The sequence below is a fragment of the Zalophus californianus genome, chromosome 17 (genome assembly GCF_009762305.2).
Source record: "Zalophus californianus isolate mZalCal1 chromosome 17, mZalCal1.pri.v2, whole genome shotgun sequence".
Classification (NCBI taxonomy): domain Eukaryota; kingdom Metazoa; phylum Chordata; class Mammalia; order Carnivora; family Otariidae; genus Zalophus; species Zalophus californianus.
Window position 1 is genome coordinate 47,496,803 of NC_045611.1, and position 17,402 is coordinate 47,514,204.

The window sequence follows — 17,402 nt, forward strand, 5'->3', positions numbered from 1 at the left end:
TTTCGAGCAGGTGGTCAGCACGTGCGGGAGGGGTGGCGGGTGGGAGGGAATGGGTAGAAGGAGGTTCCCGGCAACAGATGGCCCAGGCTGGGTTGGGGCTTTCAGACCAGAGGATGGGAGGGTGATTGGCCATCTGCACCTGGAGTCAGGCTGAGAGCTCCTCCCCCCCAACCCCCCCTCCCCCCAGCGCAGAGAAAAGAGCCGGGAAGGGGAGCCGCTTTTATTCCCGTCTGAAGTTTCAAATACCCTCCCCTACCCCCTCCCCAACACATAGAAAAGATGGAGCCAGGGAGAACGGGGAGAACGCAGCTGGTGGAGGGGTGAGGGCAGCAAAAGTGAGGGCTGCCTCCACCAACCACCGCCCCTCCCCTTTCACTGGCCAGATCCGTGGAAGACCTGAGGCAGAATTGAGGGGCTCCCCATCTACATGAGTCTGGATCTGCATGCTGGTGGGCAGGGGGCCTAAGGCTCTTAAATGTTGGCAAAAATAAGTTAATCCCTGGCGCAGAGTTCCTGGACGCCCACTTTGGAGTGGGGAGAGCAAGATATGGGGGTGTGAAGCTGGGAGTTCCCTAGCCCAAGGGTTCCCCAGATCCCCAGGAAGGGAGTTAGGCAAGACTGGGAAGCCCAAGGTGGGGGGGGGGGGGTCCCCGACCTGCAGGAGAATGGAAAGGAGGCATCACAGCCGGGGATGGCCTGCTTTGGGGCCAGAATCCTGGGATGCTGTCTAACGGGTCTGACCAGACGTCCCTTTTGGTCAGGAGGCTACTGGCAAAACAGGCCACGGGCAGTGGCTACACCTGGCGACTGGCCCAGTAGCGGTGGTAGGTGTCCTGGAAGAGGTCCCGGCAGGCGATGTGGGCGCGGAGGCGGGCGCAGGCCAGGAAAGCCCCTGCCAGCTTGCGGTGCAGGGCGTAGGTCTCCTCGGGCGGTGGGCGCAGCCGGTGCTGCAGCAGCACAGGGATGAGGCCCTGCACTCGGCGGGCAGTGTCACCTGCCCCGAAGTCGTAGGGGCCCGGGGTGGCGAAGGGCTCCCCCAGGATCATCACTGCTTCCACGTGGGCATCCGAGAATGCCTATGGATGGGGGAGAGCAAGAGGCACGCAGCATGGAGGTACAGCTCTCCACTTAACCTAGAAGGGATGAGCACCCTCGTCTGCCACATACCCTCAAGTATAAACGCAGGCCCCCTACTCCCTCAGGAGTCATAAGCAGCCTCCACTCCTTCCAGAGCCCCCAGACCTCCCCAAAATGGCTCTTTACTTCCTCTCAGAGCCTCCAGTAGACCAGTAGCCTTCACTCTAGAACAGGGAAACAGCTTCCACTTCTCCACCCCCAGTACCCACTAGCAGCCCCCCACTCCCTCCCTCTAGAAAAGATAAATGGGGCCCATTTCCCCATAGTTTGTGAGTAGCCAAGCAGCCTCCATTCCCCCCCACCCCTCCCCAGAGCCCCCCAGGAGAGATAAGCAGCCCCCCAACCCCCGCAGTGTTTTCCACCTTGGTTTCAAAGCCTGTGAGGAATCTGAGGTCCTGGGATTTCTGCAGGACCCGGTCTCTGTCTCCACTGGCTGCTGCCATCACCACCTGGGAAATTGAGTGTTTGGCAGAGGTCAGAGGCCAAGGGAGTGGGGTTCAAGGAGGGGTCTTGAAAACTGGCCTGGCCCTCCCTACATTCTGGTCTACTTAAGTTCTCTCCCCTAGAAGCCTCTCCCTCCTCACCTTGCCCCTGTCTATATCTCCCTCAGGACTGTTCCAAGGCTGGGGGTGGGGGGATGGTGGGGGGTAAGGGGCCTAGAATGCAGAGTCTGCCTGGAGGAAAATAAATGTCAAGTGCTATTCATGGGTCCAAATACTCAACTGGACAAGGATGTGACCATGGCCCAGAACTCCATCTGAGGTTGCCACTGGGCCATCTCTGTCACTGCCTGGTTCATGTCTGTCTACTACACCGGGCTTGGAGCCACAGGAGAGCAGGGCTGCTGGCTGGCTTTAGTCCCAACTGGACTTGCAGCTCAAGGTCTGGTGTTCGGGAGGCCCTTGGTGAACCTCTGTTTGGCAAATGAGCGTGGGGAGAGCAGGAGTTGAGTTGAAGGTGCGGACTGAAGCAAGAGCCAGCCTGCTGGGGCTCCATCCCAGCTCTGCCACTTGCCGGCTGAGAGATTCTGGGCAAGGCGCTTTGCCTTCGGGCCTCCGCTTTCTCATCTGTGAAGCGGGGATGATGAAGGGATCTTCCTCACGGGTGGCTGTTGGGAGGCAGGAGGAGGTATCTGCGGAGTGTGTAGCACCGGGCCTGCATGTGGGATCCGCCACAACCGGGGAGGAGCTACCATTATTAGGATGCGAAAGTCTGTACTTCGTGGAACAACAGCAAGGCCAGGCGGGAAAACCTTAACCACTTTCTCGGGAGGAAGGGAAATACAGGATTCAATCTGGCAGTTCTAGTCTGTCTCAGCTCCCCCTGCCCGAGCCTGTCTGGCCATCTGTCAGGACTGTGGTCCTCAGGGACTAGTGTGGCGGGGCTTTTTTTAAACTGGAAAAGGCTGGGGAGACCGGAGGAGAGCCATGCCAAATAGGCCTGGGGGCGAGGGGGAGGTTAGGGGGACACACAAGATGTCCCACCTACCCAGAGAGAGAGGCCTTGGCTTTGTGCCTCAAGTGGCCTGGAGAGAGGGCCCAAGGAGCCTGGGGGAGGGAGCGGGGGGGGGGGGGGGTTTGCCAGCTCGTCCTTCCTGCCCTATGTCAGCGGTGGCCCCACCATCCCCAGTTCCCAAGCCAGAGCCCTGGGCCGTCTTTTCCCAGCCCCCAGTCTCAAAGGCTACCTGCTCTCCTGAGGGAGTTTTCTACTTCTCTGTCCCGCCCCTGCTCAGATCTCTTCTGTGGATCCCCACAGCACCTGGATAGAGTACAAGGTGCAGAGCATGGCTTTTCAGACTCAGAGTGGTTCCTGCTCCACCCCTCACCTGCTGGCCCAAGTCAGAAATGAACTTCCTTTTGGTCCTCCAGGACTGACTACTCAAAGTGTGGTCCCTGTACCAGTTGCTTTGGCATTACCTGGGAGTGTGTTAGAAACGCAGCATCTTATGCTGGACTCCAGATCATGATCTGCATTTAATAGGCTCATGTCGGTAGTGGGGGTGGGTGGGTGTCTCACAGACACTAAGTTTGAGAAGCGTTGCTCTAATGGGAATATGCCTTCTCTCCTCTTGGCCTTTGTATGTTTATCAGTCTGGAATACCCTCCTTGCCTCTTCCTGGTTGGTCTCCTCATCCCTCAGGTCTCAACTCTTGATGCCTCTTCCTCCAGGAAGCTCTCCCTGACCCCCTAGGCTGGCCCAGGCTCCTCCTCTGGGCTCCCATAATCTCCTGTGCTCCCCCATTCCAGCCCTGACCACTCTGGGTTCTTACCGTCTATCCCTGTCCCAGTCTGTGAGCTCCGTGAAGGTGGAGACTGGGCTGGATTAGTCACTGGGTTGGTATTGCCCACAACAGGGCTGGGCACAGGGGGTTGTCAGAGAATGTTGGAATTGATGAGTAAATGAGTAGAAGACCCACATCAAATAGTCAATCTCAACAAATTAATGAGATGCCTTAGGTAGGTGGGTGGGAAGGACGGACAACAGATGTTCCTGAGGAGAGAGCTGCCCCCAGGGAGCATCCAGCCAGGGAGGTATGTGAGTGGAAGGCTGCATACCAAGGCCTGGGACCGCCTGGGGTGTGGGGAGGGGGCAGGATGGCCACTATGGGCCATGGGGGTTGGTCAGGATTTGGGAGCTAGGCTCCCTGAATCTGAATCCCAGGTCTGCTGTGACCTAGAGCAAGTGACTTAACTTCTCTGAGCTCTAGTAACTTCATCTGTAAAGTGGGACTAAAAAATGGTCCTAACCTGGGGCGCCTGGGTGGCTCAGTTGGTTAAGCATCTGCCTTCAGCTCAGGTCATGATCTCAGGGTCCTGGGATTGGGCCCCTGTGTTGGGATCCTTGCTCAGCAGGGAGTGTGCTTCTCCCTCTGCCCCTCCCCCCACTTGTGTGTGTGCATGTGCGCGCGCACTCTCTCTCTCTCAAATAAATAAAACTTTAAAAAAATGCTTAAAAATGGTCCTGACCCCATACAGTTGCTCTGTGGTTTAGATCAGTTACCACATGGACAGTATCTCAAACAGGACCTGACATCATATTAAGGGCTTTTTATTTATTAGTTATTACTATTACTCTTATATATGATTTCTTGGTTCCAGATACTATATTTTTCCTTCTCACCCTTGCCTCAGTATCAGGCTTGAGGCCCTTCAAAGACCCCAGGGTTGGGGGGACTCACCTCGATGTAATGGTCTGTGAATTCGGTCCCAAATTCCCAGCTTGCACCAAAGTCCAACAGGGTCACCTGGGACAAGAGATAGTGAAAGGGATGCTGGGAGTCCGCTACCACTCCCCACTGTCTGAGGTGGCGGGGGGGAACCCAGGTCCATTCTCACACCGTGCCCCTTGTCAGAGTCCCTGCCGTGCTGCCTTCCGTCTCCACACTTCCTATCCACCCCCATATGAAACTGAAGGGACCTGGCTTTTATATTGGGTCCTATTTTTTATAATAATATGTTTTAGGCATAGAAAAAAACCTAAATAATAATAAAATATGTGGAAAAATAAAATGAACACCTACAAATCCCAGCAGCCCGCTTAAAATATTAAAAATTACCAATCCAGGTGGAGCCCCCCATGGACCCCGGCCTTATCCAACCTCCCCTTTCCTCTCTTCCAGGGTCACCACTTTCCCGAGATTATCATTACTAAACTATTATTTGCTGAAATTCCCATGTGTGCATTTCCACATTCTCTACATATGTGTGCACCTGTGAACAATAAATAGGCATGCTTTGCGTGTTTTAAAACTTCATATAAATGGTATTTATGATAGTTATCCTGCGGCTTGTTCTTTGTGCCCAACATGGTTTTGCAACTTATCCGCATTGCTATGTTCAGCTCTAGCTCATTCATTTTTTTTCACTGCTGTGTAAGGACTTCATCGTGTAAATATATCACAGTGCATTTATCTGGCCGATGGACACTGTGGTTGTTTCTGGGTTCTGCTATTAAAAACAGTGCCCAGTGGGCACATGTATAAGAGTTTCTCTAGGGCAGTGGAGTTCACACTATTGGTCACAACCCACAGCAAGAAATACAGATTGTATTTGGGTACCAGTACCCAGGCACACCCAACTATAAGGTCAAACAAAAGCATCCCGAAATAATATGGATCCCTCCCATCTGCGACACACTGGTACCTTCTATTCTATGGCTTTAAAACAAAAAATGCTGTTGAGACCCAATAAATTGATGTCAGGACTCCTATCACTGCCCCTCTCACCCTGAGTTAGAAAAATACTTCCCTGTGGTGTGGTGTGAGCCTAGCAGGGACACAAACTATCTGTGCACTTGGCAGGGAGGGGGTGGCAAGGGACTGAGGCTGGAAACTCAGCGGGTCCACACTGCACTCAGCAAAGGGCTCAGACGTGATCCTGAGGTGGCTGGGGAGCTATGGAAGGGACAATTTGGCCAGATTTGTGTTTTCAAAAGATCCCTCTGGGGACGGAATGGGTACAGACCACTTTAGAGAGCCATTTGGCAGCCACACTCACTGAGTCTTTCAGTCCGAACACTTACCCCAGGCCTTTGGCTACCCTGTGTTGTCTGCTGGGAATGCTCTCTCTTTCCTGCTCTTCAGGTGGCTGTCCCCTTCTCATCTCTCTGGTTTCAGCTTTAAGGGCACTTCTTTCGAGAAGCCTTCCTTGACCTCACGTACCCGGTGCTGGGTCAGTCACTTTCCCTGGCTCCCCACGGCCCCCTATGCCTCCCCCGTTACTGACCACTCTGGCCTGTGCTTCCCCATCACAGTACTAACTACTCAGTCATCACTGTCTGGTCCTGCGTCCCTCCACTGGACTGGGAACTCTGAGAAGGCGAGGATCAGGGTTGTCTTGGCATCACTGTCAAGAGGCAGTAGATGCTTAGTGTGTTAAATGAATGACGGGTGTGGCAGTGATGACCAACTGCCTTCCAAACACTGTGCCCCTAGGGAACCACTGTCTAGTGGAGATTCCATTTCCCAGCGTCCCTTGCACCTCGACCAGTTCTTATCAATGTGTGACCAGTTCTTATCAATGGAATGGTACAGGAAACAATGTGTCACTTCTGGCCAAAGCAATTAGGCAGGGCGCTACCCTCTTAACCTCTTTCCCCTTTCACTGGAAGGAGAGCATTGCAAGCCTTAGGGGATGGCACAATCACAGAAGGGAAGGAGCCTGGGTCCCTGCGTCACTATGTGGAGGAGGGCCACTGCGGCCTGTCATGTGGGTAATAACTACTATTGTGTCGAGCTACTGAAACATAGGGAACTATCTGTTAAAGCAGCTAATGTACCATGATCCAGATCATAAGGAACCAACCTGGTGGCTGGAGGCATCATACAGGAAGTTGGCCCAGTTGGGGTCTGTCTGCATGAATCGGAACTCAAACAGCTCCCGCAGACACAGCCTCAGGAGCTGGAAGCAGATCTGGAGTGGGGAGGAGTAACAGACATCTCAGAGTCATCCGCCCCTATAGAGCCCTCTCTGTGGGTCTGGCCAGCCCTACCGGCCCTGCCCCTGCTGCCCCCCTCGAGACCCCGTACCTGGTTCCGGATGTCTTGGCTCAAGCTCTGGCACTGGTCCAGGGGGACCCCTCTGGCCAGCTCCATGCCCAGCACCCGCGTTGTGCACAGCTCCTTAATCACAGCAGGCACCCGGAAGAAGGGGTCATCTTCCAACAACTGCCTGGGGCAGAAGGGAGGGGGAGGGGCAGGGCCTCATGCTTCAGGCCCCTGTGGCCCAGCTCAGGCCTCCTCCTCTTCCTCTGCGGAGGGCTCCAGGAACAGTCTATGCCTTGCCTTCCCTCCTCATGCCTGTCTGTCCTGAGCAATGGCCAACTCCTGGCCGGACTGACATTCATTCAGACATTTCATTCATTCACCCATTCACTCATTCATCAAATATCTCCGTAGTGCCTACTCTGTGCCTACCCCTAAGCTGGGTGCTGCTGGAGCCCCAGTTACCACTTTCCTCCCGGAAATACCTCTGTGACTTCCGGTTGCCCCAGGATAGAGCTCGATGTATTAAGCTTGATGAGCATTACTTTTTCATCAATTTATTAATTAATCCGTCCAAAAAAAGTTGCTGATATACAAATCTCCAAGTCCACAGTGATATTCAATGGCCACTCCTTGGAGTCATTACTCTGAACACCGGTTAGTACTGACTCCTTCTTGGTGTCATCGTCCACTGTGTGGGACTATGCTGGGGGACAGAGCAGTGGATGAGTTCTGGGCCTGCCCCTCAGACACCAGAGACCACACTCTTAACAAATATACAAACAGACCAATAATAGATTGAGTTAAGTGTGTCAGTGTAAGACTTGGGAGGCAAAGAATTGCACAAGATCCCTGGTTGAGACCTGTGGGATGGCTGGGGCTGGGGGCAGGGAGATGGGCGGGCCAGTGGAATGATCTGGGTTTTATTCTAAAGGCACTGGGAAATCCTGGAGGGAAGGGGGCTTCCAGATCCCATACAGGAGTGCCCTGGCCCAGCCCGCTTCATACTCTTCTCTTCAGGGTCCCACTTCAGGGCTTGTTATTTTTGTCCTTGTTTGAACTGCTCCTCCTGGGCCAGGCCCTGTGCCAAGCATTTAATTAACACAATCCCCTTTTTGCCCCCTCACTCCCCTAAGAGGAGGTTGCTCTCCCGAGGGTGTGGATCCAGGCCACCCAGCCAGTTAAGGGCTGACCTGGGACTGGATCCCACATCTGAGGCCAGGGCCCATGCCTGGAACCACTGCCCTCTGCTGCTGCCCTTCTCTTGCTCCGTATCTACCCACCTTGGCCCAGGACACCCGTGGGCCATGCAGTAGAGGACCTCACTGGGTGTAATTAACTCCTGCACACCACGATGCTTCTAAGATGCAACCACGTTGTTCCCCTGTAGCTGAGTTCATTCATTTTCGCTGCTGTATGATATTCCACTGGTGAATATATCGTCATTTATTTATCTACCTTGCTGGGTGAATTTGATAGATTTCAGTTGTGTCCGGTTTGGGGCGATTGCTGCTCTGAGCATTCCGGAAAAGGCTGACAGTGTATACCGGCCTAAATGTCCCTACAGCATTTGTTTAGCAAGGAGGGCGGTTATCGGGTTGTATGAGAATACTGGGCCTTGATGAAGCCAGACTGTTCTCCAAAACGCTGATCTCAAAGCCTCCTCCTGCCCACAGTGGATAAGGGCATAAGGGATGACCTGGAGCCCTGTTCTCTCCCACCCATGACTGTGTCAGACTGTTAGTGCTTTGCCCATCCAGCGGTGTGGTGGTATCTCATGGCGTGACTAAGTGCCTGTTGACAAGTCCATCTCCCCCACCAGACTGTAGTGGTCGTGCATCCCATTTGACAGATGAGAAAACTGACAGGGAGAGGAAGTGACATGCCCAAGCTCACAGAGGACAGGGGTTCAGTCAAGTCAGGAGTGAATGGAGGGAGGGGTGAGCAAACGAGGAGAAAAAAAGAGTTTGCTGGCTCCACCCCAGGCCTCCAGCCCCCGGAGTCTCTGCAGGCATCCACTTCCCGCTCATCCTGGGAGGGGGGCCTGGGGGGCCTGAGGGGGGCTCAGCTCACCTGAAGTTCTGGGCACAAGCTGCCTCACGACGGTAGTCACACTCCCAAGCCAGCTCCTGCTGCAAGGCCTGCAGGCTCTGCTCAGCAAACAGGCCTGAGGGGGCAGCCGTGTCAGGCAGGGAAGGCCACAGCCTGGCCCCATCATGACAGCCACCCCCCAGGCTTTCCACTCAGGGCTGTCTTCTCTTGCCAGTCATGTCTCTCGCTGTCTTGTCTGTCACAGCCCCTCACACCTGCTCCCTGCCTTTTACCACATCATCTGTCCACACACACCTCCCCTCCGGCCTTCACACAGCCGCGGCTTCTCCTGAAGTCTCCCTCCTGGGGCGTGCGTGCCAGGCCCCAGGCATCTCTTTCATGGTCACACGTGCCACCTACCCTGTCTCTTTTTCATAGTCTCTCACACTCTCCTCAGGGCCTCAAAATCTTACTTCCAAGCACCACACACACACACACACACACACGAGGTCCGGCTTATGCTCCACACACACACACACACACACACACACACACACACACCCACGAGGTCCGGCTTATGCTCCCTCCCCCACACACACACACGAGGTCCAGCTTATGCTCCTTTCCTGCTTCTGTGGCTCTTTTCCAGACCTCCAGGCCCTCTCTGGGCAACCTGTGTGTCTGTTTCCAAATGTGAGTGTGGGCTTCTGGCTCTGGGTCTGTCAGAATCTCTAAGTTTGCCTTTTCTCACATGTTCAGACTCTCTGGGCTCTCCCTGCCTCGGTGTCCCTTCTTTCTGTCGCAAACACACGGACTTGCACAGTCGCCCACGCTCACACACACAACACACACACACACACACACACACACACACACACACACACACACGGGCATACCCTGCCCCGAGCTGACCTCCCTCTGTCCGTCCAGCCCCACTTTCTCCCTTCGAGGCATCCCTCCCACGGTCAGGGGTGGAGTGGCACCTCACCCTCGGGCAGGGCCACGCTCATCTTGAGCACCGCCAGCAGGTTCTGGATATCACTCTGGATGCTCTGGGCCACGCCTGGGTACTGTGAGCAGGGAGGGACGGAGGGCTGGAGTCATGCCTCTGGGACAGCAAGATGTCCACTCCCACCCCTGACCCGCCTCCCCCCGCCCCTGCCTCACCTGGATCTTCACAGCCACCTCTGTCCCATCCCTCAGCATGCCCTGGTGCACCTGTCCGATTGAGGCAGCAGCAAAGGGCACCTCCTCCAAAGAGGCCACCTTGGCCTGCCAGTCCCTGCCGAGCTCCTCTTCAAGAACTTTCTGGGGACAGTGGTTGAAACAATCATCGTTGCAGTTATGGGCAGCTGAGTTCACTCCCTGTGCTGAGCTTTATATGTGAGTAATTCCATTCACCACATGCTGGGCTCGGGGCTATGCTCCTGGCCACTACCCAACTTCACAGATGAGGAGACTGAGGCTCACAGAGAAATCTCTTGGCCGAGATGACAAGCCAGGTGCTGGTAGACTGGGAGGCCCAGCCTTAGCCTGCACTCCCAAGGCTGTGTGGGCCAATTTGGGGACTGCTATTATGTACAGTCAAGACTGATAATCCTTCATTATACTCCTAGATTGTATTATCAACTCGAAGTTAATGTGATGAAGAGCTAACATTTACAGAGGGCTTCCTGTGGGCCGGGACCTGTCCAGAGTGGCTCGGAGAGGGGTACTAATGATGCAGGGCCACAGGGCAAGTGAGCAGAGCAGAGATCAGAAGGCAGGCAGCTGGATCGGGATTCCACACCCTTACCCAGCCACTAGAAGAACAAACAGTTCATGTCTTGGGCACTTACTCAGTGCGAGGTGCTGTGCCAACCTATTTACAGACACGATCTCCTTTAATTAAGAAAAACTAGTACTGGGGCGCCTGGGTGGCTCCGTCGGTGAAACGTCTGACTCTTGATTTCAGCTCAGGTCATGATCTCGGGGTTGTGAGATGGAGCCCCGCTTCGGCACTCGGTGTAGAGTCTGCTTGAGAGTCTCTCTCTTCTGCCCCTCCCCCACTGCCCCCACTCACACACGCGTGCTCTCTCTCAAGTAAATAAATCTTAAAAAAAAAAAAATCTAGAGGCGCCTGGGTGGCTCGGTCGTTAAGCGTCTGCCTTTGGCTCAGGTCATGATCCCAGGGTCCTGGGATCGAGCCCCGCATCGGGCTCCCTGCTCCGCGGGAAGCCTGCTTCTCCCTCTCCCACTCCCCCTGCTTGTGTTCCCTCTCTCGCTGTGTCTCTCTCTGTCAAATAAATGAAATCTTTAAAAAAATAAAAATAAAAAAAATCTAGTACTAATAACAGCTAGAACTCGCATGTCACTCATGGTGTGTCACGGGCCCTTTCGAAGTGCTTTACGTATCCTAATTTACGTAACCCTGTGATGTGGGTGTTGCTATCACTATGACCAGTTACAGATGAGGTAACTGAGGCACAGAGAGGTCAGGCGACATGTCTGAGATCACACAGGCAGTATCCGGCAGACCCGGGATTTGAACTCACAAAGTCTGGTCCCCTAACCACTGCACTCCCAGCCTCTTCAGTAGCCGTGACAAAGCCCTGAGCCTGCCAGGGACTGGTCTAAGCACTCCGCACCATTCTCTCATGTCATTATCTCAACAACTCTCCGAGATGTGTGCTTTAGTGATCCCCATTTTACAGATGGGGAGACTGAGGCTACAGCAATGAAGCCAGGGGGCTCAGGCAGGTGGAGCCCGCCTCCCTTCCCGGCCAGGGCACTCACCAGCATCTGCCAGCGAGGCATGAAGTCGGCGCTCTGGCGGACACGCTCGAAGATGCGCTGCAGCTGAGGGCTGATGAGGCTGTTGTCTGGGGAGACAGGGGGACAAGGGAAGCAGTGAGGGGGGGGGGGGCGAGGAGGGGCCCCTGTGGGGATATCTGCAGTCGGCGCTGGCGGGTGGGTGGGGGTGAGGAAGGAGTGAGGTCAAGGGTCAGGAGTCGAGGGTCATGCTGTACCCTGGATGCTGAGCATTTGGCCAACCTTGAGGGCGGCCCCCCGAACTGTACACAAGGTCTGGACAATCCGCTCGGCATTGGCCTCTGACAGGAAAGGGCTGGAGCCTGACCGGGAGCTGCTCTCTGGGGTGGCGAGAATAATCATTAGTATTACGACCACACAAAACTTCATTATAGCACCGCTGCATAACCCCCAGGATGGCTAAAATGAAACCGACAATACCAAGTGTTGACAAGGATGTGGGGCAGCCTAAACACCCATATTGCTGATGACTGTAATGACACAAGCCCTCTGGGAAGTTTCCAGTAGCGCACACACCTATGGCCAACGTAATTTCTCTCCTAGGTATATACCCAGGAAAAGGCATATGTGTGTCCATTGACAGTTGTTCCAAGATGATTCACAGCAGCACTATTCACAACGGTCCCCAACTGGAAATAACCCAATGACTGTCAATAGGATGAACAAAGGCATGCTGGAACAGTCACACAGTGACTCCTACAGCACTGAGTAAACCACCTCCATCTACCCGCAACAACATGGCGGCATCCTGCAGACAGAACGTTGAGCAAAAGCAGCCAGACATGTATGAGGACACGCTGTCTGATTACATTGGCGTAAAGAGCAAAACCAGTCAAAACTAATCTTGGTGGTCAGAAGCCAAGACAGTGGTTTCCCTTGGTGGGATGAGTAGCCAAGACGGGGCAGATAGAAGCTTTTGGAGAATGAGGGTAGTGATTCTCAAAGTGTGGTTCCGGGAACCCTGAGGGTCCCTGAGACCCTTCAGGAGGCTCTGTGAGATCAAAACTATTTTCATAATCATATTAATGTCATTTGCCCCTTTTTACTCTCATTCTCCCATAAATGCTCAGTGGAGTTTTCCAGAAACTCCATGACCTGTGATGATACCATTGCTCTGACAGCTGACGGAATGCACGTGTGTGTGCGTATTCTTGCGTTCTGAAAATTTGTTTTCTCCTGAAACTAATATTACACTATATGTTAACCAATTAGAATTTAAATAAAACTTGAAACATAAAAAAAATCGTTTTAATCTCTAATGCAGTAAATATCCACAAATATAACCCCCAAATATAATCCACAAGCAGGTTCTTTGGGGTCCTCATTCTATTTTTTATTGAGATATAATTCATAAATCGTGTAACTCACCCATTTAAGGTATACAGTTCAATGGTTTCTAGTACATTCAGAGTTGTACATCACCATAAGCCATTTTGAAACATTTTCACAGCCCAAAAAGAAACCCCATACCTATTAGCAGTCACCCCCCATTTCTCCCAACTTTTCACCTTCGGCCTCACCTGCATAATTTATCTATGTGTATGTGCCCAAACACTCGCCCTTATTTTTTGCAGACCCATTTGCATGTAGTTACACACAACCTGTGCTAAAAATAAGGATATTCCCCTACTCAATCACAGTGCCATCATTGTGCCTATGAATATGAACACGAATTCTCTCCTATCTGCTCTTCAGTCCAAATTCAGATGTTCCCAGGTGTCCCCAAAGTCTTTGAGAGTTATTTTTCTCAGGCTGACATTCAATCATGGGTCACACATTCCATTTTTCAGTTACTATGGCCTTAGTCTCTTTTTCATCCAAAATATCCAGCCCCATCTTTGCTTCCGGACATGGGCTTGTTGGGGAATCTTAGCCACCAGTGCTCATCTCCACACGTCTTTCCATCTCTGTTGTCCAGACACTCCCCCAACACTCCTATTCTGTTTTCCTCTCCTGCTCAGAGTTTTAGGAACTCAACTCCAATTATTTTTCTCACACGATAGGCTTCTGCCCATCACAACCATGAGAGGGGGGTACACGATCGTCCGTTTTCCGGATGAGAAAACTGGTCTTGGGGAGGTGAAGCCACTCAGCCTAGGTCACATAGCAAAGCCAGGGTCTGAACCCAGGTAGTGTGACACACCCACTCACCTGATGGTAGACGTCCTCCCAGCAGAGACTTCTTGGCTACCTCAGCCAGCGCTCCCAGCCCCAAGCCCACAGCCAGTCCTGGGGAGTGAGAGAGGAGTCTGGGTGCCTGCCTGCCCCCAGGCCTTGTCCCCTGACCCCCTGTCTGCTCTCAGCCTCTCCCTAAGCAACCTGTCTCCCAGCTCTCTGTTGGCAACTCTCTGCTTCTCTCTGTCCCCAACTCCATCTCTTACTCACTCTCTCCCTGCTTGGGGTTCCCTTTGAGGTGCGGCTCCCTCTTTCTCCATCACTCTGTTCATGTCTGTCTCCCACGTCAGCGGTTCTCACCCCTGGCTGCACATCTGAGTCATGTGAGGAGCTTTGATAAATAAGAGCCTGAGGTTCTATGGTCTGAGATGAGCCTTGGCATTTACATACATATTTCAAGCATCCCGGATGATTCTAGTGTGCAGCTAGGGGATCCCCCTGGGTCTCTGTCTTCCTATGACTCCCCTTTCTCTGTCCACACTTCGTCTTCTTCATGCTCACCTCTCCTTGTCTAAGTTGGTTTTTCTCCATCTCTCCCCCTCTCCCTCCCCCCATCTGGCACATCAGTTCAGGCCTCTTTCTTTCTGTCCCTCCTTTTGATGTTATCTTTTGGCTTTGATTTCCCCTCCCTCCTCCGTCCCCTTGTCGCTAAAGACATCTTGAGTCTCTCTGCCTCTTCCACCGTCGCCTTCTCTGCAAATCATTGTATGGACATTTTCTGGGTGCTTGCTACACGCCAGGAACCATTACTGGTGCCTTATATGCATCAACTCATTTCGTCCTCACAGAAGAGAAAAGGAAATTGAGGCTCAGAGAAGTTAAGTAACTCGTCCAGGGTCACAAAGTGAGAATGTGGCAGAATCACCCCTTCAACCCTGGGCAGCCTGGTATCAAAGCTCTTACCAGTGCAGTTAACTCCCTCTTTATACTGTGATTCGGTACCTTTAAAATTTGAACCACCATCCACCCTAAAGATGACATATGCATTATAACAGTAGATATATATATATATACATTTCATGAAACAAGAATTTCCTTTATTCTACATGTGCACCCATATTTTCCATTCTATTCTTTTTTTATTTTTAAGATTTTTATTTATTTGAGAGAGAGCGAGCACAAGCAGGGGGAGGGGCAGAGGGAGAGGGAGAAGCAGACTCCCAGCTGAGCCTGGGGCTCTATCCAAGGACCCTGAGATCATGACCTGAGCCAAAGTCAGACGCTTAACCGACTGAGCCACCCAGGCGTCCCCCATTCTATTCTTTTTAATGCTGGTTGCAACCCCCTGAATTATTTCATGCAGGCTGTGACGTGAAAGTTTGAACAATTCTGCTGCATAACCTGGGGTCCAGTCACTTCGCTTCCCTTTGCCTCCATTTCCTCATTTATAGAGTAGAAATTAACATGCATCAATTCAGTGCAGAGAGATCGAGTGTACATGGGGCCTTGCACATTCCAAGCGCTCAATAAATGTTACCTTCCTCTATTTCTCTTGGCTTTGCAGGCCTTTGCCTTCCTTCTCTTTTCCATCTCTCACTCCTCTCCCTGTCTCTGATTCACCCTCTCCCCCTTGCTTCATTCTGTAAATGTGGCCTCCTCTGAACTAGGTCACAATCTCCCACGGTCACACCTACCCCCAAAGTTGGCCAAGCGGCTGATGCGGGAAGCGGGCACCTTGCGTTCTCGAGAGCGATCGCTCAGCTGGGAAATGGGGAAAAGGTCTGAGGGTGGGAAGGTGAACATAGCACCCAGGGAGTCCAACCAACCTGCCCACATACCCTTCCCCAAGCTTGGGAGGCCAGCTGCCTTCAGGGGGTGCTGCTGGGTGGGTGGGAGACAATGATACCTGGGGCCGGGGTGTCTTCCTGATCCGGGCCTCCCGTATCCTGCGAATGTCCTCCTCACCCAGGCCTCTGCCAGGGCCATCCTTATGAAACATTTGGGCCTGAAAACCCCCACATGGCCCCTGCAAGAAAAGCAGATATTGGTAAGGAGTGGAGGACATGGGATCTGCCTGGCCCTTTTGGACCCCTCCCTGTCATTTTATACCCTAAAACCTCCCTCAGCCTCTCCCCCTTGGAGATCCCTCTCCAGCCTCTTACCCACCAGTGGGGCCCTGGCCCCAGGGCCCCACAAGGCAAACCAACAGTCCGGCCCAGCTGTCCACAGGTCCCCCGCAGTAAGCACCCCACCTCCAGCCACATAGCCTGGGGGAGAAGGGGAGGGATTACTCGGGTAGGAGCTGGCACTGACCTCCCTGCTTTGCCCTTGTCTTTGCTAAGCCCTCACATTCCTCTGTGTCCACCCTAAGATTCCCACCCACCACTGACTTCCTTTCCTCTTTAATAGTTCCCCCAGTTTCTCCTGGTTCCCTCTGTGGTTGCTAGGAACCCATAGCTCTTCCTGCTCACCTCCCAAAACCCCCTTTCGCCCTGTCCCACTCCCCGCCGTTGCTAGGGTCCTCCCCCGTTGCTAGACACCCACAGATACTCCAGGGCTACCTCTCCACTCTTCTGAGCCCCCCTCGTTGCTAGGCACCGCCTTCCTCTCTGTTGCTAGGCACCCACAATGCCCCCCCCCCCCCCGCCTGTTACTGGGCACCTCCCCCCGTTGCTAAGCACCCACTGTTCCCAGGATCCGGGTCCGCTACGAGCCGGAGCCTCTTGCGCTTCCGGGAGTCTCTGCACGCTCGCCCCCTCCGGTTAGCTAGCCAATGGCGGAGTAGCAGCTCACGGACTGGAGCATAGCACGCCCCGCTGTGCGTGAGGGGCGGGACTAGGGGCGGGGCCTAAGAGTGGGCGTTGAGGCCTGATGGGATTGTTGGGGCGCCGCGGGAGCCGCGCACGTGCGGTTTTATGCTCTTAGTGGCCGACCTTTCTTTTTGCACACCGCCTTTTTTGCAAACATCCCTTACAAACTCCGCATCTCTTTTCTGCACGAACATCTTGCCAGCCTGCTTTCTTATTTCTCTCCCCACCCGACTGTCCGGACCTCTCTCCTTTGAACACACATCTTCCCAGCAAACATTTCCCTTGCCCTGGGAGCCCCTTTGCACATCAGCCCTCTGCTTCAAACACCCACATCCTGGCACACAGCTTCTTCCCTTGCACGTATAAACCCCCATGCCTTGTTTGCCAACTGTCTCCCTCTCATACTCTCAACTCTTCCGTGTACATAAACCTCCTCACACTCAGCCCCTTGCACACTGGGTCCCTGTTCTCTCATACACCCTGCTCTCTCTCCGTTCTCCGCCCACCTGCGGGATGGTGTGAGTGGGAGCCCTCTGTTTCCTGTAGGCCTGACATTTCCCAGAACACACTCAGCCAAGATTCCCAGTGCTGAGTCAGGAGCCCTGGCATCCCAGAAAACCAGCTCCCAGCCCATCTGGGTGTGTGTTTGGGGGCCGGGGGGAGGGCAGGCAAGCCTAAACCCTGCTCCCCCCACAACAGGCTGACTCACCCCTCCTCACAGTCTGGAATAGAAGCAGCTGGCTGGGGCATCTCTCCCACCGCTGGGAGAAGGAGGGATGTGACGCTTTCCTTACAGAACCTCCCCCCTCCCCTCACTGTCTAACCCCTTTTGTTGGAAATCAGACCTCTCTGTCTCTGTCCCAGTGCTATGACCTCAAAAGAGCCCCAACTCTCTGTACTTCCCAGCCTGTATGATTTGTTAGGGGGCTCTTGCTATGATTTCTCACTGGTTTGTGAAGAGATGACTCACTTTAGAGCCCTGGGGCTGTGCCCAATGCCCCACCCCCAGATGACTC

At 53.5% G+C, this 17,402-nt stretch overlaps 1 protein-coding gene across 5 annotated transcripts; it reads right to left on the bottom strand.

Moving 5' to 3' along the window:
* Positions 1-213: 213 nt before the first annotated feature.
* Positions 214-17,230, bottom strand: COQ8B (coenzyme Q8B). Of its 5 annotated transcripts, none has more exons than XM_027617020.2 (15): positions 17,096-17,230; positions 15,739-15,843; positions 15,483-15,602; positions 15,271-15,337; positions 13,613-13,690; positions 11,659-11,781; positions 11,426-11,511; positions 9,818-9,958; positions 9,639-9,720; positions 8,693-8,786; positions 6,665-6,806; positions 6,441-6,548; positions 4,316-4,381; positions 1,500-1,586; positions 214-1,076 (listed from the first exon to the last, which is right to left on the bottom strand). In XM_027617020.2, the coding sequence occupies exons 2-15, from the start codon at positions 15,838-15,840 to the stop codon at positions 795-797; spliced, it is 1,578 nt and encodes a 525-aa protein (XP_027472821.2). In that variant the 5' UTR covers positions 15,841-15,843; positions 17,096-17,230; the 3' UTR covers positions 214-794. The 5 variants fall into 5 exon arrangements, with proteins under 5 accessions (XP_027472821.2, XP_027472820.2, XP_027472823.2 ...); XM_027617019.2 differs by lacking the exon at positions 17,096-17,230 and adding an exon at positions 16,262-16,347; XM_027617022.2 differs by lacking the exon at positions 17,096-17,230 and adding an exon at positions 16,258-16,305.
* Between the last annotated feature and the right edge of the window lie 172 nt (positions 17,231-17,402).

What these genes read in the sequence shown, in the direction of transcription:
- COQ8B (XM_027617020.2), bottom strand. Translation starts at nt 15,840, where the DNA reads ATGTGGCTGGAGGTGGGGTGCTTACTGCGGGGGACCTGTGGACAGCTG. An exon ending in AGGTGGCTGTGAAGATCCAG is followed by an intron (nt 9,721 to 9,817) that starts GTGAGGCAGGGG and finishes CCCTGCTCACAG; the next exon opens with TACCCAGGCGTGGCCCAGAG. An exon ending in GCTTGTGCCCAGAACTTCAG is followed by an intron (nt 6,807 to 8,692) that starts GTGAGCTGAGCC and finishes CTTCTGCCCCAG; the next exon opens with GCAGTTGTTGGAAGATGACC.